The sequence below is a fragment of the Canis lupus genome, chromosome 6 (assembly GCF_011100685.1).
Source record: "Canis lupus familiaris isolate Mischka breed German Shepherd chromosome 6, alternate assembly UU_Cfam_GSD_1.0, whole genome shotgun sequence".
In the NCBI taxonomy this organism is placed as follows: domain Eukaryota; kingdom Metazoa; phylum Chordata; class Mammalia; order Carnivora; family Canidae; genus Canis; species Canis lupus.
Window position 1 is genome coordinate 6,625,204 of NC_049227.1, and position 22,550 is coordinate 6,647,753.

At 40.0% G+C, this 22,550-nt stretch overlaps 1 protein-coding gene across 1 annotated transcript in view; it reads left to right on the forward strand.

The window, feature by feature from the left end:
* The first annotated feature begins 311 nt into the window (after positions 1-311).
* BAZ1B (bromodomain adjacent to zinc finger domain 1B) overlaps positions 312-22,550 on the forward strand; it is a 69,104-nt gene continuing 46,865 nt past the window's right edge. Inside the window, exons 1-4 of the mRNA XM_038539121.1 lie at positions 312-476; positions 8,977-9,093; positions 14,724-14,868; positions 18,852-19,053. Of these exons, the coding sequence (XP_038395049.1) occupies positions 370-476; positions 8,977-9,093; positions 14,724-14,868; positions 18,852-19,053 (571 nt within the window). The 5' untranslated portion in view covers positions 312-369. The remainder of the gene's footprint in view (positions 477-8,976; positions 9,094-14,723; positions 14,869-18,851; positions 19,054-22,550) is intronic.

A 22,550-nucleotide genomic window follows, 5' to 3' on the forward strand; every position in this document is an offset into this window, starting at 1 on the left:
GTGTGCGCTGGCCGGGCGGGGGGGAGGAGGGGAATCTCCCGCCATTTTTCAATAATTTCCTCCGGTGCCGCTGAGGAGTCGTGACTGCCGAACGCGGGGACCCGTAGCTGAGGTTGGGCCGGAGGCTGCCGGGCGGCGCAGCGGTGTGCGTGGGAGTTCCGTGTCCTTGCGTCCCGTTGCCTGGCCCTCGCGCGGCCGCGCCAGCAGTGAGGGAGCCGAGTTCGCGCCGCCCTCTCACCCCTCCCCTCCCCCACCCCACCCCCGGGAGCCAGGCGCTCGCTCCGGGCCGCGGGGCCTAGTGTTGCGCCGCGGGCTCTCCGACGAGCCGCCACCTTCCGGGCCGCCGCCGCCGCCTCCGCCGCCGCCGCGATGGCGCCGCTCCTGGGCCGCAAGCCCTTCCCGCTGGTGAAGCCGCTGCCGGGCGAGGAGCCGCTCTTCACGATCGCGCACACTCAGGAGGCTTTCCGCACCCGAGAGTATCCTTTCCAGCCTGGCCGGGAGGCCGCCGGCGGGGTGGGGCGGGGTGGGCCGGGGGCACGCCGCGGCCCGGCGGGCCTCGTAGCCCGCGCCGGTGGCAGCTGTCAGCGCGCCGGGCGCCGGCGGGCCTGCACCCCGGGCCGGAGCTCGAGCCCGTCCCGCGGGGTGGGGGCGCGGGCCGGCCCGGAGCCCCGCGCCCTGCATCCTTTCCCCGGGCCTCGCTTTCGAGGAGCGAGCCCCCTGCCCCCGGGCGGCTTTAGGCCCGAAGTATGCCCGGGAGAGGGCTTTCGTTTGCTCGCTTTCTCTGTCTTTGTAAAATTAAACCTGCAACTTAAGTTTTTGAAATTGAATCCACGCGGCCTTGTGATGCGTCGTGTGCAAGATTTTTTGGTGCGTTTTACCCCCATCTCCGCGGGGGCTCTTGTGTTTTTCTTCTCCCGAGCGGACTTGAGGCTGGTGATGAAGTGACAGGATCGTCAGGCACATCCCCAAGACGGACGAGACTTAGGGGCAGGGGAAGAAAAAGTTATCTTGGGGGAGCTGAGGCTTGCCTTCCCCGGCACGCACGGGTTTGAAATGCTGGCGATTTAGCAGGAGATCGGTATTTGTTTTTAAAAAAAATTTAAAAGGAACGTTTGAAAAATACGAAAGCATGCGTAAAGTTTTTATGTTGTATTTTAGGAATAGGAGACTGATGTTTTAAATAAGACGCATCCTCTTTTTCTAATCCTCGTTTAAGGTTCCTTGCCCAAGCTTAGAGTCTTTTAGCTGTACGACTTTTATTTACTTTTTTCTTTTATGAATGCCCTTTTCAAGAGTGCAAAAAGAATCATGCTTTCTTTAATGTATGGAATGCTGCGAGACTGAAGGCCACTTTATTATTGAGTTTCATCAGCCCTTTTTCCTTTGAAAGGACTGAATTTCTTAGTTTCTGTTTGCTTGCTTGCTTCCTTAGGGGAGGAAGTGCCCATTGCCCATGCGAGCGATGTCATTTGATTTCATTTCTCTTTGATCCTCTATTATTATGCTTTACAAGATAGCCTCATTCTTGTTCCAGTGCAGTTTGTGAGGTTGGGTGTTTACATACAAAGAGACCTGGAAAGTGAGCCTGTGGTATAAGAAGGCTCTTGGAGAAATATAGCTATAGCATCTTCTTGTAGCTGAAATGGATCTTGGGGATGGTCAGGTTCTCCTGCCTCTTTGCCAGGTGAGCCCAGAGGGTTGAGGTCTTGTTAAAGGTCAGACACTGAAATGATGAGACTTAGGGGTAGAATGCAGTGCTTTTCTACTTTTTCCCTTTAATTAAATCCAGACAAGAAGGCAGCTTCTGTGTCAATTTGTGGTCTCAGGTAAGGTGCATTTCAGGGAGGGGTTCAGGTGGTAATCCTTTTTTTTTTTTTTTTTTTTTTCCTGTTAGGACTTTTGGAAAGCTTTGGAGAAGTACTCTAGCTCCACTGAATACAGCATTTTTCTAAGTGTCCTACTTTTTTATTTTTTGAAATACTTAAAAACATCAGTGGGGTAAAAAAAATTACTGTGGGAATATGCCATATATGTCCTTTTCAAATGTTATTTAAACATCATTTTTTGAGTATTTGATTGGTACTAATATTATCAGATGTTTATTTTTCACGTCTGGTTCTAGTGTAGTGTAAGAAATACCCAATAGAGACAAGCTCGAAGTCTGGTAAGTATTGAGCCATGTAAAAAATGGCTATAGATAGCTAATTTAGACCTGGCAGCCCAGGCCTTTTTGTATCATTTAGAGAAATCATTGAAATGCAATGGTATGTATGAGTTTGTTAATGATGGCAGTTGAAAATTGAAATTTGAAATTTTTTAAGTGTTAGGTATTTAAAAAAATTCTTCATTTAAAGAATTGCCTATCCTGGTATTTAGAACCCTTTTTAACAAAGGAGTTCTTAAATTGTGTTGCATATGGGAGGGAGAAGTTGCTTCCTTGGTTAATTTCTACAAGTGGAAGTACTTTAAGGATTTTTTTTTATAAGATTTTATTTATTTATTACACAGAGAGAGGCAGAGGGAGAGGCAGTCTCCATGCAGGGAGCCTGATGCGGGATTCGATCCCAGGACCCTGAGATTACCCCCTGAGCTGCAGGCAGACACCCAACCGCTGAGCCACCCCAGGCGTCCCGGGGATGGTTTTAAACAATTGTACTGTGTGGTTGGTAGGTAGGCATATTTCTTTATGCATATTTCTTTATTAGGCTCATAGTGAGTTCATAGAGAACTAGTATGTGGTCAAACTAGCATTTGAAGTATGTTATTTCCTTTTTTTTTTTTTAAGTTTTTGTATGTTTTTTAAAGGTTTATTTGTTAGACACGCAGAGGGAGAAGCAGGCTCCATGCAGGAGCCCCAGGCGGGACTCGATCCCGGGACTCCAGGATCAGGCCCTGGACTGACGGCGGCGCTAAACCGCTGAGCCACCCGGGCTGCCCTGTTATTTCCACTTATTAATTTATATTTACAATTATGTTTTTAATAGAATTTGGTACTTTAATTTTCTCCTAACACCTACCTTTTGATTGCATGTATATGCAATAGCACATCAGTGAGATATTTTATTGACTTAAAGCTGGTATGTTCTTGTAGGCATTATTGTACCTCCTCATTAAAATTACAGTGGTAGTTGTGAATGATGCATAAATTTAATGCCTGGGTTTTATATATTGATTATGTTTATTGTATTATAGCTTTGAATCTGTGGCACATTAGTTCCTAGGTTAGTACTAAGGCAATACACTAGATCTTCTTTGGAAAAATTAACTTTACCGAAATCAATTCTTGATGTGATTATCTGGCAATAGGAGAACTAAGTGACTATGTCAAGATGAGTTTTGAGGAGGAACTGAAGCTATAAGCAGCCTGCTGTAGGCTAATGTTTTGTTGTATTGCTTTACCTATCTTCCTCTGTAAAGCTTAGAAACAACTACTTCATAATCTTTGTAGTCTCAACATATGAGAGCTTTTAGATGGTGTAATGAGGGGCTGTTAGAACATAGTTAATCTGGCAGTAGGCAAGAGTGACTAGATCATGTTTTAAGAGTTGGACTTAAATTGTAGTTGCAAGCCTGGATTTTTTTTTTTTTAATTTTTTTTTTATTTATTTATGATAGTCACAGAGAGAGAGAGAGAGAGAGAGAGAGAGAGGCAGAGACATAGGCAGAGGGAGAAGCAGGCTCCATGCACCGGGAGCCTGACGTGGGATTCGATCCCGGGTCTCCAGGATCACGCCCTGGGCCAGAGGCAGGCGCTAAACCGCTGCGCCACCCAGGGATCCCGCAAGCCTGGATTTTATTGGACGTTGGAATAGTGAGTTCTTATGTTGATTTTTGTAATTTAATTTCTTTAAGGAGTTAAACTAGATGAGAATTGCCTCTAACTTGATGACAGACTGTTCCAAAGACAGAAAAGAGGATAAAAAGCAAATCTTTAAATTGGTGCTTTGTCATTTCACGTAGAGCTCTTAGGGTTATAGTTATGCTTATTTAACCTCCATACTTTTGTGGGCCACTTCCTTTCAGGCTGTCAAGTACTTTATTGAAAGAAGCAATCCATACAAGGCTAAAGAGAACAAAGAATCAGCATATTGTGATAAGGAGGTAGCTCTTGAATTCATGAAAAAGTAGATGTTTAATGAGATACAGGATTTGAGAATATCTTGTCATTTATAACTTACACAACCTTTGGAGAATTGCTTTGACATTTTGTCTGCAATTATATGTGCAGCAGTGGCTGGAACATAAAAACCTCAATTGGCATTTGCTCTGAGTGGTTATTTGAGAGTAAGTGACTTATTTTGGTAACCTAAAATCTGAAATAGGATTTAGAGGCAGCTGACTGAATATCCTTATAATGGACTTTTTTTTTCTCTTGATTTGAACTTTTTTTTTTTTTTTCTTTTTCTCTTAACGTAAGTCAAAGTAATAACCAGAACAGAGTTACATAAACTTAAAAACGCTGCTGTTGGGGTTGTAGGAATTTTAGTTTTGAACTTTTGAGATTAATCTTATATGACTAGTCAGAAACTTTCATGTATTGTCAGAGGGCATTCATTCATTCCTAGATGTAAACCTAACGAAGATAGTGCACTGCTGTCCAATAGAAATATAATGTGAGCCACGTGGGATTAAAGGTTTTCTAATGGCCACATTTGAAAAAAAGGAAGACAGGTAAAAGGAAAGACACATTTTTCTTATTCCAAGACCCAGGCTGAAGGAACAGTCCCTGTTCCTAACGTGCTTTTCTAGTGGCCAAAAGACCTGGAGGATACCATGATGGCTTTTTAAGTTTCTTTGTGGTGGCATCTATCCTATCTGTTCATCAAAGCAAGTCATGTGGCTAAGCCTAACACCAGTGAGGAGGGGATGGGCATTACTCTTTGAGACATTGCAAGCCACAGGGCAGAGGGTGGAGAAGTAGAATCCTTTTATGGAAGGGAGATGACCATTTGGAAAGACAATCTACCGTATTTCAGGGTTCAGGAAATGTTTCCTGGGTAAAGTTACTTTTAAGTTGAGATCTGAACTATAATTAGACTGTAGTTAAATGAAGAGTAGAGGTTTGTGCCTTTTTTTTTTTTTTTTAAGATTTTATTTATTTATTCATGAGAGACACAGATAGGCAGAGGGAGAAGCAGGCGCCATGCAGGAAGCCTGACATGGGACTCGATCCCCGGTCTCCAGGATCACACCCTGGGCTGAAGGCGGCGCTAAACCGCTGAGCCACCCGGGCTGCCCGAGGTTTGTGCTTTTTGAAGAGTTTGTGAATTTGAAAGTTATTGAATTTTAAAACTTGAAAGATTTCTGTAGCTGGAGTGAAGAAGTGGGAATGGAGATCGAGCTGTTTAGCGGGGCTAAACCACATAGGTCCTTGGGAGATAGGCTGAGGTGTTTGGGCTTTTTGCCTTATGTGTATGGGAAGCAGTTTACAGATTCCAGTAGGATAGAAGCAGGTGCTTAGGTAGGAAGCTCGCTGTGGCTGCAGCGTTGAGAATGGATTTGCAGCCTAGAAACTAGTGGCAACTAAACTAGTGAGCCCAGGGACGCCTGATGAGTGTCTGCCTTTGGCTCAGGGCATGATCCCAGAGTCCTGGGATCTAGTCCTGCATTGGGTTCTCTGCACAGAGCCTGCTTCTCTCCCTCTTCCTATGTCTCTGCCTCTCTCTCTGTGTCTCTCATGATTAAATAAATTCTTAAAAAAAAAACAAAAAACTAGTGAGGCCTTTGTTAAATAAACTAGTGACAGGTATGAGAGTCTGAACTAATTTACTAGCCCTTGAGAAGTACAATAGATTTCAGAAATAAATTAGGTAGATGTGACCGGATTTGGTGATTGGGGAGGAATCAAGGATAATGTTTTGGTTGTTACTTGGTTAGTGGGTCATTCTCAGATAATAGAGGATCTAGTGTTTTCTTTTTTTTTTTTTTTCCTTTTTGTTTTGACTGGGAGTGTAGGAAGTGAGTGTTTAGTTTGGATGTTCTTCTATTGAGTTGCTGTGGATATCCAAATAGAGGTGTCTGTATTGCTAGTGTGTTACATGGGCCCAGACTTCAGAGAGGAGACTGAGCTGGTGAAATTACTATCATATAGATAGTAATCGAAGTAATGGGAATGGATGTGATCCATCCAAAATGAGAATGCTCTACTAATAGTGATTTTTCGGAGAAGGGTGGGAAGGATAAGTATCAGAGTAGATAGAAGGGACTTGTTTGCAAAAGCATAATCAGTAAAAAAAAAAAAATTGATACTTAAATATGTGTTGTTTGAAGGAAAAAAGTTTCTTTTTTCTTCATAAAAATTACGGAACTTGCTCAACAAAGTCTTGATTGGTGGCGTGATTTTCAGTAGTCTGGGAGCCAGAGGATTGCTTCCCTGTGTGAACATATTTGCATTTCAGGGGCCTGAGGGCAAATGAGATTTTAAAGTTAAGAGGAAGAACTGGGTTTAAAAACAAATAAGATTGTGGAGAAGAATGTTTGGGTGAGAAGCACAAAGGACCAGAGAAGGATTACCAGTGAGGCCAATTAAAATGTTTAAAAATGTTTTGGCTGGTTGAAGTGAGGATCAGAGGCTGAATTTGAATAATGGCGTGCAGTTGTGGAAGAGGAGGAAATGAACTGAGAAATAGATATGAGGTTGCAATTAGGAACTGAAGACCTGAGATGATTCCCTGGTTTCTGACTTGGACATTTAGGGCCTTTCTTTCACTGGCATTGGGAATAACTGTGAAGAAGCAAGCTTAGGAGAGAGGGAAAGTGTAATAAAAGTTTAGTTTAGAAAAAGTTGGTTTAGAGGTATCATTGAGGCATTCTGGTGATACAGTCTTGTGTGTTACTGGCCATGTTGGTCAAAGGAGGATGATTGGGCACATTATTCCTACTTTTTTTTTTTTTTTTTTTTTTTTTTTTTAAGATTTTGTTTATTCATGAGACAGAGAGAGGCAGAGACACAGGCAGAGGGAGAAGCAGGCTCCATGCTGGGAGCCCAATGTGGATCCCAGGACTCCAGGATCACACCCTGGGCTGAAGGCAGGCGCTAAACTGCTGAGCCACCTAGGGATCCCCCATTATTCCTACTTTTAAAAATAACAGCTAATACCAGAAACTTAATACTCTTTCTTTAGGACATACTTGTTTATCTTACATCCTTTCTGATTACATAGTGAATTTCTTCAGTATAACTAAATAGTGCATTAGAATGTTACCAAGCTTTTTGAATGTTTAAATCTACTTACTGATCCTATCATTATTTTACCTCCCCTTCTTAGTGCAAAACAGGTAACAATTTTGTTGGTTAGTTATGATAATGTCACTTTTTTTTTTTTTTAAGATTTTATTTATTCATGACGGAGAGAGAGGCAGAGACACAGGCAGAGGGAGAAGCAGGCTCCTTGGAGGAAGCCCGATGCGGTACTCTGATCCAGGGACCCCGGGATCCTGCCCTGAACCAAAGACAGACAGACACTCAATCACTTAGCCACCCAGGCATCGCAAAGTGATAATGTCACTTTGGAAGCCATGCTATTTCCTTTTCTTCCTATAAGTTTTTATAAATTTTTAGTGAGATTTAATTTACATAGCTTTATATGGAAGCTTGACTCTTGGTTGTTGCTGATACTCTTGTTTATACATTTAAATATTAGCACCGTTCCCCAGTGAGGAAAATAGACTTATGTTTTGTTTTCAGCAGATCCAGAAAAAGACATGATAAGGGAAGGTGCTTACACTATTGGATGAAACTACTATTTTTGGACTATCTATGGATTTATCTCTGTCATCCATAATTTCACGGATTATTAACCCTGGAAAACAAAGAATGTCCATATATTAAGAATGAATTATTTGTTTAGTTGTGAGGTGATATTATAGAGGAAGTTGTTTAAATACTTTTATTTCAACTACTGTAAAAAAGTGTCACTTGGAAAGTACAGAGATTGGCAGCTAATTCTCTAGTTGTGTCAGTTTATTTTCTTGGGTAGCATCTGTTGCTGTGTGTAAAGTAAATTAGTTACTTGTTTGAATTTGAATATGGCTCTCTGGTAGTGAATTCTAGTTGGGCTGGTGTGGAAAGTTACCATTTATAAGGCACTAACATATGACAGTCTCTTCCTCCATTTGCCTTACAAAGATCAAACAGTGTATGGTAAATGACTTGTGAGTGTAGTATTATTGGGATGACATAAAGACTGGGTAAATATGATATCAATTATTTTTACGGCTTTATGGAATTTATTTTTTAAACTCTTAAGGATCAACGGGTGTTTCTGAGAAATAGACGGCTTCTAGTAAAGGATTATTAGCATATGCACAGGGTTATTCCAAACTGCCTATGAGATTGGGGTAGTCCTCTCATCTTTCCATGGAGCAAATTCTTAAGCTTGCTGACCATCTGAGTTGTGTAACAATTCCATATACCTTAAATTCTTATTCCTCATGACGTGTTTAATTTACCTTTATTTTTTCTTAAAAATTTTCAGCGCTATGAGTCTTTTTTTTTTTCCTTATGAGAGTCTTCTTGAAATGAAACAGGTGAATTGAAGAAATCACAATTATAACAAGATACTAATTAAAAAAAATTTTTTTTTATTTTTTTAAAAAAGATTTTATTTATTTATTTATTTGAGTGAGAGAGAACACGAGCAGGGGAGGGGTAGTGGGGAGTAGCAGACTCCCAGCCGACGCCCTAAGCAGGGAGCCAATGAGGAGCTTGATCCCAGGACCCATGATCATGACCTGAGCTGAAGGGAGATGCTTTGACTGAGGCACTCAAGTGCCCCATGACAAACCATTTTAGTCATTTTTTAAATCATTTGTTTTTTATTTGTCACTTGAAAACTCTGATTTCAATTTTAGCTTTTTATGCTGTATATTATAGAAAGGATGCTATAGATTTTTTTATGTAATAAAGTATTTTTTGGATATGGATAAGTTGTCTCTTTTGCTTGAATATTGTTTTCCTGAGCCACCGCTAACAAGAGAGTATGAGGCCCGCCTGGAAAGGTACAGTGAGCGCATTTGGACATGTAAGAGTACTGGAAGCAGTCAACTAACACACAAGGAGGCCTGGGAGGAGGAACAGGAAGTTGCTGAACTGTAAGTAATAGAAGCAATGCTCTTGTAGCACCGTTTTTGTATTATTAGGAAAGGGGGAATATTTACAGTAAAATTATTTACATTTAAATTTGTGGGCATATGTTGGAATACATCACATTAGTATAATGTATTGGTGACTGAGTGCCCTTGCCTAGTGGTATTTTGCTGGTAACAAAGTATATGGAACATATAGTTGTGTGTACCCTTATTTAGGTATTTACTAGGCTTTGTTCTTGCTCTATATACTTTAACCGAAATAATTCTGGAAATACAGTTTTTGTTTTTTGTTTTGTTTTTTAGAGAGAGTGAGTACACATGTGAGGAGTATGGAGGGGCAGAGGGAAAAGGAAAGAATCGTAAGCAGGCTCCATGCTCCTCACACAGCCTGATGCAGGGCTCACGGGGCTCACCGAGCTTGATCTCGCAATCCTGAGATCATGACCTGAGTGAAACCATTTAACTGACAGCCACCCAGATGCCTCTCTGGAAATGTGGTTCTGAGCAAAGGAAGTTGATAATCTAGAAGTAATATGGAGACAGCAAATTAGAAAGTTTTCTTTATTTTGTGGTCATTTGAAATTTAAGACAGTCTTTACAGTAGGTATCAAACATAAAGCAGTTTGAAGACAGTTTATCTAAATGGGGTGATTGAATGAGGTATTTTTAAAAATCATGTCTACAGGGGCACCTGCATGGCTTCGTAGTTGAGCATCTGCTTTTGGCTCAGGTTGTGATCCTGGGGTCCTGGGATCGAGTCCCTTATCAGGCTCCCCTCACAGACTTCATCTCCCTCTGCCTGTGTCTCTGTCTCTCTCTCTCTGCTGTGTCTCTCATGAATAAATAAAATCTTAAAAAAAAAAATCATGTTTATGTTCAAAGTGCCTACTCATCTGAGTATTCTCTCAAAGAAAACACTCAGAATTTGGGCAGTAGGGCATGCAAAAGATATATGGAAACCAGGGGTGAGGGACTCCTGGGTGGCTCAATTGTTGACCATCTACCTTTAGCTCAGGCATGATCCCAGAGTTCCGGGATCGAGTCCCATATCAGGCTCCCTGCAAGGAGTCTGCTTCTCCCTTTCCCTATGTCTCTGCCTTCTCTCTGTGTCTCTCATGAATAAATAAATAAAATCTTAAAAAGAGAAAAAAGGAAACCAGGGGTGATAATTAAACAAATCTTTAAGGAATTGGGAATAGAAGCTTTTTCTGTGGGCTTTTCATTGACTTCTCTTGATAGCAGATAAGCAGAGAGCATACAGTTTAGTAATCTAATACTGTTCTGCTCTTTTGTTGGTGTAATGGCACTAGGTTCACTTGAGACCTGGTTCTAGTAATGGCTCCATCATTGACTAATAATTAGTTGAGTCTGTTAACCAGATGTCTGTTTCTTCTTTGCTTGGTCACTTACATTGTCCCATTTTGGATTAGTGTAATTTATTTTTTATTTTTATTTTATTTTTTTAATTTTTTTTACTTATTTACGATAGTCACACAGAGAGAAAGAGAGAGGCAGAGACACAGGCAGAGGGAGAAGCAGGCTACATGCACCGGGAGCCCGATGTGGGATTCGATCCTGAGTCTCCAGGATTGCGCCCTGGGCCAAAGGCAGGCGCTAAACTGCTGCGCCACCCAGGGATCCCGGATTAGTGTAATTTATGTATGTGTTTTGTTTAGTGTTATTAGACCAGGGCCTAGCCAGCCTTTTCTGTAGAGTGTGAGTTGGTAAATATTTTAGGGTTTGTGGGCCATGTGATTTGTGTCTCAACTATTCATCTCTGACATTGTACAGTGAAAACAGCCATAGATAAAAACATAAAAAATTGAGAATGGCTATAAGTAAAAGATAATTTACAAAAACTAGTGGTAGGTTGAATTTGACCCATGAGCAGTTGCCAACCTTCATAGTAGCTTATGGATTTCTTGAGGGCAGGTCTCATATTTGACTTATTCTGGATTTGGTTACAGTGCCTAGGTGCTATCCTCTACACTATATAAGCACTTACTGTTTGCTCTTTGCAAATAGAGATAATGCTACCTTCTCTGGGTGTCTTTTTGGGTATGTGTGTGAAAATTCTTTGTAAATAAAAGATGGTAACCATTAACCTACAACAAAGAGTATGAAGAGTGCTAAGGAGGAACTCAGTTATTGTTACTTGTAATATGATTATATTAGAAAAACCCAAAGAGAACCAAGTGAAAAAATGTTAAGAATAAGTAAGAGAATTTAGTTTAAAAATGTAAATAAATTGCTTTCCTACATACAAAGAGACAGTGGTAATTTAGAAACTAGAGATAAACTTGGAGTCATTAGGGAAAACTTCATGGCGCTTCATGAGGAAGGTGACACTTGAAAGGATAGTTTGTACCAAATTATAGAAGACAAGATGAGGCATTTGTATTTAATTCAGTGAATGTAGGAGGATAGCAATAATTTTTTATCAAGAAAGAAACAATTGGAGTTAGGCTTTGAGATTAATCTGGAAGCAGTGTGTAGGATGAGTTAGGGAAGGAAGAGCAGGTGGGAAGTTGATGTACTTTTGCTAGGATAGTATTCAGGTATAGAGTTATGGTGTTATTGGGAATAGAAATAATGAGATGGATTCTCTAATCCTTCCTTTGAAAAGAGTTTTTTTGGCCCTAACTTTGGAAGAGCCCCTTCAACTTTCTTTTTGACAATTCATAATGCACATTAGCATATTAAATATTTTCAGAAGCCCTCCAGTAAAGAAACTGTAGCTTGGTTTAACCTTGTGGATTCCAAACTTACTTGACCTTAGAAGCCATTACATCAGAGGGAAGTTCTGAAGAACACAGTTGGGGAAGTGATTTGATAGCAGAGAGAGTATAGGGTTTGATGGGAGGGATTACTGAAAAGGTATGGTTTTTTATATATATATATATATATATATATATATATTTAAGATTTTATTTATTCACGAGAGATAGAGAGGCAGAGACACAGGCAGAGGGAGCCTAATGTGGAGCTCGATCCAGGAACTCCAGGATCATGCCCTGAACCAAGGGCAGATGCTCAACCACTGAGCCACCCAGGTGTCCCTTTAATTTTCATTTAAGTATGGTTTTAATTTTTATTAAGTATGGTTTTATAATTTTTATTTAAATAGAAATCATTTTTTAATAAAAGAGTTATTATTTATTTATTCATGATAGAGAGAGGCAGAGAAGCAGACTCCATGCTGGGAGCCCGATGCGGGACTTGATACCAGGACTCCAGGATCACGCCTTGGGGCAAAGGCTGGCGCCAAACCCCTGAGCCACCCAGGGATCCCCCATTTTTTTCTGTTTATAAAAGTAGTGTATACATGTTATAAGAAAGTAAGCAATACAGAGTTAGTATAAGAATCTGAACATCGGGATCCCTGGGTGGCTCAGCGGTTTAGCGCCTGCCTTTGGCCCAGGGTGTGATCCTGGAGTCCTGGGATCGAGTTCCACATTGGGCTCCCGGCATGGAGCCTGCTTCTCCCTCTACTGTGTCTCTGTCTCTGTCTGTGTCCTATCATGAATAAGTAAATAAGATCTTAAAAAAAAAAGAAAAGAATCTGAACATCACTGTCCACCCTCACTCCCCAGGAGTTAGCTGTGTGTAATGAAGTTTTAAGCCTAGTGACTGGGAAACTTAAGGGAGAGCATGCATTTATAGGGGTCGGGAAAGACCTCGTGGAGTTAAGACAGTCTGAGGACATCTTGGGACAGTGATAAGCTGGGAGGGAGGATGGTGGGAGAAGACAAAAGTGACAGCCTTAACAAAGGCAGGGAGACTAGAAGTTTATTGATTGGACTGAGGAATAGCAGATAACTCCATAGGTAAATTGTAAGGCAGTATGATAAGAGATTTTTAAGGGTAGTAGTCTGTTGGAGGAACATTTTTAGTTATAAACAGCACAGAGTCACTGGAAATATGATAGTGAGCCTAGTATTTGGATTTGCATGAATGTTCTTGTGCCTGATCTTCCCCTTTGCCCTGCAACACAAATATTAAACAATCTGGTCAGAATGGAGATCTTAACAGGTGTCCATTTAGGTTGCTTCCCATTTTCTGCTATCATGAAGAATCTAGCAGTGACTGTCTTTGTGCACATATGACACTTGTGATAATTGTTGTCAGACTGCTTTCCAGAAGAGTGGAAATACAGGCTGTCAGCATGCATGAGTGCCACGTTGCACTCTTCATTTGTTCAATGTTGGGTATGTTAATTAAAATTCTTTTTGGTAGTTTAATAAGTGAAAAGTAGTACCTCATTGTTTTACTTTTGCAGGGGCTTTGGAGTTCAAGCCATGGTTCCAACATGTTAATTTTGATTTAGTTCCCTTATTCATAAAATTAAATTCTTTTTTTTTTTTTTAAAGATTTTATTTATTTATTCTTGAGAGACATACAGAGAGAGAGAGAGAGGCAGAGACACAGGCAGAGGGAGAAGCAGGCTCCATGCAGGGAGCCTGACATGGGACTCGATCCCGGGTCTCCAGGATCCCACCCTGGGCTGAAGGCAACACTAAATCACTGAGCCACCGGGGCTGCCTATAAAATGAAAATTCTAGATAGCTCACAAGGTATTGTGAAACCTAAATGAATGAATGCATAAGGAAGAATTTTATTGATTGAGGCCTAATACGAATAGAATCAGGTTATGGTTTTCTTTTCTTTCTTTTTTTGTTTTTTTAAGATTTTATTTATTTATTCATGAGACATACAGAGAGAGGCAGAGACATAGGCAGAGGGAGAAGCAGGTTCCCTGTGGGGAGCCTGACGTGAGACTTGATCCCAGGACCACGGGATCACGAACCGAGCCAAAGGCAGACGCTCACCCACTGAGCCACCCAGGTGCCCCAAGTTATGATTTTTTTTTTTTAAGATTTTATTTTATTTATTCATGAGAGACACAGAGAGGCAGAGACATAGGCAGAGGGAGAAGCAGGCTCCATGCAGGGATCCTGATGCAGGACTTGATCCTGGGACTCCAGGATCACGCCCTGGGCTGAATGTAGGCGCCAAACTGCTGAGCCACCCAGGTGTCACAAGTTATGATCTTCTAACAAAAAAATGTGTAAAGGATATGAATAAATAATTCACACCTAAAAAGGGAAGTCTGCTATACAAACAAATGGGAAAATGTTCAGCCTTACTGTTGATGTGCCTATTAGTTCTATTTTCCTAGATGAGAAAACTAACCTGGATAGGCCCATCTGACAGACAGAGCTTTTTAACAGTTCCTTCTTTGGCTTGCTTGCCACATGTTTATTTTATTTATTTATTTATTTTAAAGATTTATTTATTTATTTATGGTAGACAGAGAGAGAGAGAGAGAGAGAGAGAGAGAGGCAGAGACCCAGGAGGAGGGAGAAGCAGGCTCCATGCCAGGAGCCCGACGTGGGACTTGATCCCCGGACTCCAGGATTGCGCCCTGGGCCAAAGGCAGGCGCTAAACCGCTGAGCCACCCAGGGATCCCCTTGCCACATGGTTTTTAAGCTTTGTTTTCTCAAGTGCCTGCTTATATTTGCTTAAGAAATGTATGCACTAATTTGGATTAATTTTCCAGATAGAAAAAAAAAAATTTTCCAGATAGGTTTTTTTCTGCATTTTCTTGGTAACTAATCACATGTTTGTTTAGTTTAAAGGAGGAGTTCCCTGCCTGGTACGAGAAACTTGTTCTGGAAATGGTTCACCATAATACAGCCTCTTTAGAGAAATTAGTAGATACTGCTTGGTTAGAGATCATGACCAAATATGCTGTGGGAGAAGAATGTGATTTTGAGGTAAGCACCTCCCCCTTTTTTTGTACAATTTGACTCACCATATGTTGAGATTAGAACTTCCAGTATAGATTACAGAATGCAGTTCTGCATGTAAACCTGTATTAAATTTGAAGTTTGCTTTACTCAGTATCAGATATTGTAGGGACCAAATTTAGAACCATATTCATTGTTGAGAATGTTTAATATTTTGTTAATACTTTGGTAATTATTATACTGTGTACCATTGCATCCTTGTTTGCCCTGTTTTATCCCTTTCTGATAACTTTTCTATCTTTGCTTTTTGTGGTTGTGTAATTTTTTCATACTTTATTTCAAAGACTTTCAGATAATGTTTAATCCAAATCTGAGGTGCCAACAGGCAAAGAATGTCACATCACTATAATAGTGAGCAAGTTGACTTTTTTCTCTTTCTTCTTCTTCTTCTTTTTTAAGATTTTATTTTATTTTTAAAGGTTTTATTTATTCATGAGAGACAGAGAGAGAGAGAGAGGCAGAGACATAGGCAGAGGGGAGAAGCAGGCTCCATGCAGGGAGCCCCATGTGGGACTCGATCCCGGGTCTCGAGGATCACGCCCTAGCTGAAGGCAGCGCTAAACTGCTGGGCCACCTGGGCTGCCCTAAAAGATTTTACTTATTCATGAGAGACAGAGAGAGAGAGGCAGAGACACAGGCAGAGAGAGAAGCAGGCTTCATGCAAGGAGCCCGTTGTGGAACTCAGTCCTGGGACTCCAGGATCATGCGCTGGGCCGAAAGCAGGCGCCCAACTGTTGAGCCACCCAAGTGTCCCTCTTCTTTTTTTTTTAACTAAATTTGTATTTTAATTTTCTAGCTCAGATAGCACAAGGATAACTGACTAAAATGAAAATTTAGGACTAAAGTAAACCCTTTGAATGGTTAAAAGTAAGATTCGGGAGGGAGGGAACTAATATTTGTTAAATATCTGTATGTACTGGGTACTGGGCTAGTTGCTTTACCATAATGTCCTGCAGAATCTGCACAGAAATGTTGAGGTGGTAAACAGGCTCAAATATTTATTTAATTTTTTTTTCTTTTTTATTTAAGTTCAATTTAAGTAACATATAGTGTATTAGTTTCAGAGGTAATCTAGTGATTTTTCTTTTGCATATAACACCCAGTGCTCTTTATATCACATGCCCTCCTCAATGCCCATCACCCAGTTACCACATTCCCCCACCACCACCTCCCCTCCAGCAACCTTCAATTTGTTTCCTATAGTTTAAGAGTCTCTTAGGGTTTGTCTCCCTCTCTGATTTCAGCTTATTTCATTTTTTTCCTTCTCTTCCCCATGTTCATCTGTTTTGTTTCTTAAATTCCACATATGAGTGAAAGCCATGGTTCCAACATGTTAATTTTGATTTAGTTCCCTTATTCATAAAATGAAAATTCTTTTTTTTTTTTTTTTTTTAAGATTTATTTATTTATTCATGAGAGACATACAGAGAGAGAGAGAGGCAGAGACACAGGCAGAGGGAGAAGCAGGCTCCATGCCGGGAGCCCGACGTGGGACTCGATCCCGGGACTCCAGGATCGCGCCCTGGGCCAAAGGCAGGCGCTAAACCGCTAAGCCACCCAGGGATCCCCTAAAGTGATCTTTATTTGCAGACAATATGACTATCTATGTAGAAAATCTCCTGCAATCTCCCATAAAAGCTACTAGAACTAATAAGTGAGTTTATTAGCAGGGTAGCAGGATACAAGAAGTAATAACAAAAACCAATGTTAGCAACAGACAATTGGAAATTGAAATCTAGAAAGATCATTACCATTTATGGTAATACCAAAAAATGTGAAATATTCTGGGAGTAATTTGACAAGAGATACACAAGACCCATACCCTAAAAATTATAAGATGTTCCTGAGAGAAATTAAAGGATTAAAGGAGGCCTTAAATGATAGACCTTTTGTTCATGGGTCAGAAAACTCAGTATTGTTAAAATGTCAATTCTTCCCAAATTGATGTGTAGATTCACCACAGTTGCAATAAAATCCTGGCAGCTTTCAATTATACTCAAAATACAAAGTAATAATAAAAATCTCAGCAACTTTTTTGTAGGAATTGTCAAGCTAATCATAAAGTTTATGTGCTAGAGTCCCTAAGTGGCCCCATCCGACTCTTGGTTTCAGCTCAGGTTGTGACTTCTCAGTCTGGAGATTGAGCCCTGTGCTGGGCTCCCTGCTCAGTGAGGAGTCGGCTTCCCCTAACTTCCTTATCCCTCTCCCTGGCTTGCGTTTTTTTCCTCTTTCTCTGCAATAAATATATCTTAATTTTTTTTTTTTAATTTTTATTTATTATTTATGATAGTCACAGAGAGAGAAAGAGAGGCAGAGACACAGGCAGAGGGAGAAGCAGGCTCCATGCACCAGGAGCCTGATGTGGGATTCGATCCCGGGTCTCCAGGATCACGCCCTGAGCCAAAGGCAGGCGCCAAACCGCTGCGCCACCCAGGGATCCCTATCTTAATTTTTTTAAGATGTTATTTATTTATTAGACATAGCACACAATTGGGGAGGAGGGGCAGAAGGAGAGGGAGAAGCAGGCTCCTTGCTGAGCAGGGAGCCTGACCCAGGCTTTGATCCCAGGATAAAAGCAGGGAGCCCTGACTTAGGCACCCCATAAATAAATCTTTAAAAAATATATAAAATTCATGTGGAAATGCAAAGAGCCTAGCCAAAATAACTTTGACAAAGAACAACAAAGTTGTTAGAGGTATAATACTGATTTTGAGTTTTTGTTTTTGTTTTTTTTTTAAAGATTTATTTATTTATTTATTTATTTATTTATTTATTATTTATTTATTTATTTATTTATGATAGTCATAGGGAGAGAGAGAGAGAGGCAGAGACACAGGCAGAGGGAGAAGCAGGCTCCATGCACCGGGAGCCCGATGTGGGATTCGATCCCGGGTCTCCAGGATTGTGCCCTGGGCCAAAGGCAGGCGCTAAACCGCTGCGCCACCCAGGGATCCCTGATTTTGAGTTTTGATTAAGATGGTGTGCAATTTGTATAAAGACAGCTAAGTAATAATAGATCAATGGAAAAGAACAGCATCCAGAAATAGACTCACTTACATCCATACACACACTGATTTTTTTTGTTTGTTTGTTTTTTAAGTAGACTCCATGCCCATTGTGGAACCGAATATGGGGCTGATACAACCCTCAGATCAAGACCTGAGCTGAGATCTAGAGTCTGACTGTTAACCAACTAAACCATCTGGGCACCCCCCACTACTGATTTCTCATAGAAATAGATAATTAAATGAAGAAAAGATTGTCTTTTCAACAGATGATTCTAGGATCCCTGGGTGGCGCAGCAGTTTGGCGCGGGCCTTTGGCCCAGGGCGCGATCCTGGAGACCCGGGATCGAATCCCACGTTGGGCTCCCGGTGCATGGAGCCTGCTTCTCCCTCTGCCTATGTCTCTGCCTCTCTCTCTCTCTCTCTCTGTGACTATCAGAAATAAATAAAAATAAAAAAAAAAATTAAAAAAAACCAGATGATTCTAGAATAATTGGATATCCTTATGTATAGTTGATACTTATTTTTTAAGGATTTTATTTTTAAGTAATCTACACCCAAAGTGAGGCTCGAACTTACCACCCTGAGATCAGGAGTCGTATGCTCTTCCTACTGAGCCAGCCAGGTGCTCCTTTATAGTTGATTTTCTTAAAAATAGAAATTCTTGAACTATATGTCAGGTTACTGTAGTGATTACCTTTTGGCTTTAGTACATTGGTGCATGAATTATGAACTAGATGGTAATCATTTTATTTTTTAAGGTATCCTATTTCAATTTAGAAGTCTGAGAAATTAAGTTGGAAAAAATCACTGTACTTGACTGTATCAGAGTTCAGTGAATTTTTATCAAGTGGAGTGGGGTGAATATTGGATAGTATATTCTAAACATCTTTAGGTTTCTGGTTCTTCTTTATTATCTTTGATTCTCTCCTGTCTCCTATATAGGTTGGGAAGGAAAAAATGCTCAAGGTGAGGATTGTCAAAATCCATCCTTTGGAGAAAGTAGATGAAGAGGCCACTGAGAAGAAATCAGATGGTGCCTGTGATTCTCCCTCAAGTGACAAAGAGAATTCTAGCCAAATTGCTCAGGATCATCAGAAGAAGGAGGCAATTGTAAAAGAGGATGAAGGAAGGAGAGAGAGTATTAGTATGTATGATGCTAGCTTTCCTTAGTGAGTTATGCTACTCTGTTTATTTTATACACAAATCTTTTTGAGTTCTCTAGCAGTTGTATTTGTAATGAATTTTGTAGATAGCTAGACCTGTTTTTGTTCATTTATGATTCAGAAAACAAAATATTCACTAAGTGAATCGAGATTTAAATCCCCTACCTCCAAAAAAAGGTTTAAATCTCCCCGAGATCGTTGAGAAGTCATTACCTCTGGCTGCTTAGAAATCTGTGTGCATATACCTTTCTACTCAAGATGGGAAAGAAAATTGGCTTTCCTTTTCTCTAAGTTGGAAATATGGAAATATGTGTGGAAGGAGGGGGGGTGATTGGAGTAGGAGGGACTAATTCTAATCTCTTTTTCTTTTCGTATTGTAAGTCATTGTGGTGCTTTTAAGGTATTTCCTTTTATCTATATTCTGTAATTCAGGTTCCTCTAAGATGGGAGCTGTCAGAATTGTTAAACACTAAAAGTAATTTTCAGGGACCTCGAGACCTAACAGTGATATTTCTAAAGTTGAGAAACTGAGACGTTACTCATTGGAGAGACTATTCAGCCTCTGAGGCCTTCTTTCTTTATTTTTTATTTGTGTAAATAATGAATTTGGATACTTTCTTTATCCAAAACTCCAAAAATATGAGCACTCAAAGGGTTTGTGTATATCGGACCCCCACCCCATGAGTGTTTGAGGATTAAACAGTTTTACCTCATTATTCAGTTGTCACAAAGTTTGAGGTAGAATGTTACATTAGAATGTTCCACTGTCTGCCTTCCATTTTATTTTGTGTCTCTAGGTGTTTGGGATATGTGCAAATGATTTTAGAGGGATGTCCTTATCTAATCCCAAGGAAGTTTCAGAGATTGTTGTGTAGCTGTTCCCTCCAGTTGTTGATACTTCAGTTTTATTTTCTACTCTGTATTATGAATGCTAATGTCTGTGTTTGTCAGTTTCTCTTTTTTTATGACACTGAAGTTTTACAGTATATGTGTTATTCACAGTTCTTAAGGTTCGAGGTTGATAAATATTTTGGCTAGGTGTTGGGTGATCTGTCTTCTAACACTTGTATTCTTCTAGAATGAGGTTATTGGAATACCAGTGATGTGTTACAGCTGTTAGTTTTATACCTTAAACATTATGTACCAGGAACTGCTGGTGTTAGGCTCTGGTTTATTTTTTAGAGTGTGTGCCTTAGTTCAGGTTTTAATTACTAGGATGTAATGTTACTGCAAGTATGTCGATAAGAATCGTAGGTGGGCTAAAGAATTAATGTTATGATGTATTCTGCATGTTTTCAGGGGAAAATTGATAGATTTTCTATAGAAATATGATAGGCAAAAAAAATATGATAGGCAAATTCTAGTATGAAAAATATTTTCTCATCATGTGACCTTGTCTTTTATTTTGTGGGGAAAAAAATGTATTAGGGCAAGAACTTTTTAGCTTTGTGTTCCTAATTTCCTTGATAAGATTCTATTCCTCCATCTTAGAAGGGAGCTCTCTTTTCTCTTAGCCAAGATACATATGCTTTGAATTCCATTCCCTCTTAGTTTCTCAAGAGCTAGGTAAATTTTTATTATTCTACTATATGGTATTTTGTTGTTGTTGTTGTTGTTTTGTTGTTGTTGTTGTTAAGTAGGCTCCATGCCCAGTATGGAGCCCAGTGCAGGGTATGAACTCACAACTGAGATCAAGGCTGAGCTCATAGCAAGAGTCAGATGCTTAACTGACTGAACCAACCAGGTGTCTCTCTACTGTACAGTGTTTTATTTATTTTTATTTTATTTTATTTAAATTCAACTTGCCAACATATAATATCCAGTGCTCATCACGTGCCATCCTTGATTATACAGTGTTTTAAACTTTCTAATGGTTCTTTGCAGCTTATAAACAAAGCCCTGTTTTCCAAAAACAAAAACAGATCTTCCCTTGATCCTATTTTCTATTTTTGTCTTATTCAAGGTAGGAATCTTGAGAATGTTCTATTAGTTTATTCTTTATGATGTTACAGTGTAACATCTGCCTCTTTACTCCTGAAACTATTCCTAATAAGCTTATCGGTGATCCCCCTAATTGCAGAATTCATGGATTTCTTCTTTGTGTTTTACTTTTCTGTTCCATTTAACATTGTTGGTCACTCTCATATCTTTGAGCTTATTTGATACTATAGTCACCCTATCTTTCCCAACTACTTTTCTGGGGGGGAGGGGTTGTTTAATAGTTCCTCTACCTAATGTGGGACTTGAACTCATGACCCCGAGATCAAGAGTTGCATGCTCTTCCGACTGAGCCAGCTGGGCACCCCTACCTTTCTGGGGTTTTTTTTTACCTCTTTTTTTCATCTGCTATTCATTAAATTATTTTTCATAGGATTTTGTTCTGCCCCCTTTTTGTTTTTCTATACAAGTGTATTGTTACATTTCATTCCTGCCCAGTTTAAATTCTTAATCTGTATAAAGGCTGATGGTTTCCAGACTCATATCAGCTTAACTCCTTAATTCTAGACCCTGTCTTTACGTGTATGTCCCAAGCAGTTCAAATTTAACACCTGTAAGACTGAATTGATCATCTTATGTTATCTTCCCAAGACAGTCAGCAAAAATACTGCTGTTCTTTCAACATTCTCTTACTCAGTTAATGACCCCCTCATTTTCTCAGTCCCTAAGGCAGAAAACTTGGAAACTGATTCGCATTTCTACATCTAGTTGGTTACCAAGTCTATCTTCTAAATGCTTCTTGACTCTTTCAGCATCTATTCCATATACATTAATTCAGATGTTTAGTGCTGTATTTTGTGATTCCCAATCTTTAGTTTCACCTGCCCCTTTCATTCCTTTTCTAACTGCTGTATTACTTTTTCTCTTAATTTTTTCATACTAGTGATGTTTCACAGTGTATATGTCTAGTTAGTTAGATGGAAAAATCCTTTGTTTCTCTTAGTACCCATGAGACACATTCCAGTCTCTTTAAATGATATTCAGTGTTGGGGCACCTGGCTGGCTCTGTCAGTAGAGCATGTGACTTTTGCTCTTAGGGTTGTGACTTCAAGCCCCACATTGGACATGGAGCCTACTTTAAAAAAAAAAAAAATGGTATGCAGTGTTATTTATAATTTGGCCCCTACTTACTTCTTTAGTCTGAAGTTTTTACTGTAGTCTAGATCATAGTCACTCATCTCCTTGCTTATAGTCTTTAAACAAATCTTACTCCTCCTAGGCCCTTTCCTTTGCCTATCTTCCAGTCCAAGTTAGACATTGCTTCTCTTTCTTCTCATAGTATTTTTCTGTGCTAATCTCTGTTACAGTAGTTTATCACATTGTATTGTGATTTTTGTGGGCGCATAGACTTTATCTGCTTGAGGGAAGGACTTTATAATTCATCTTTGTGCCCCATCACTCAGTACCTAGTGCAGGATAGGTGTTTAGTAAGATTCATAATGAATGAATGGATAAAGACTTGTTTTTTCACTAATTTTCT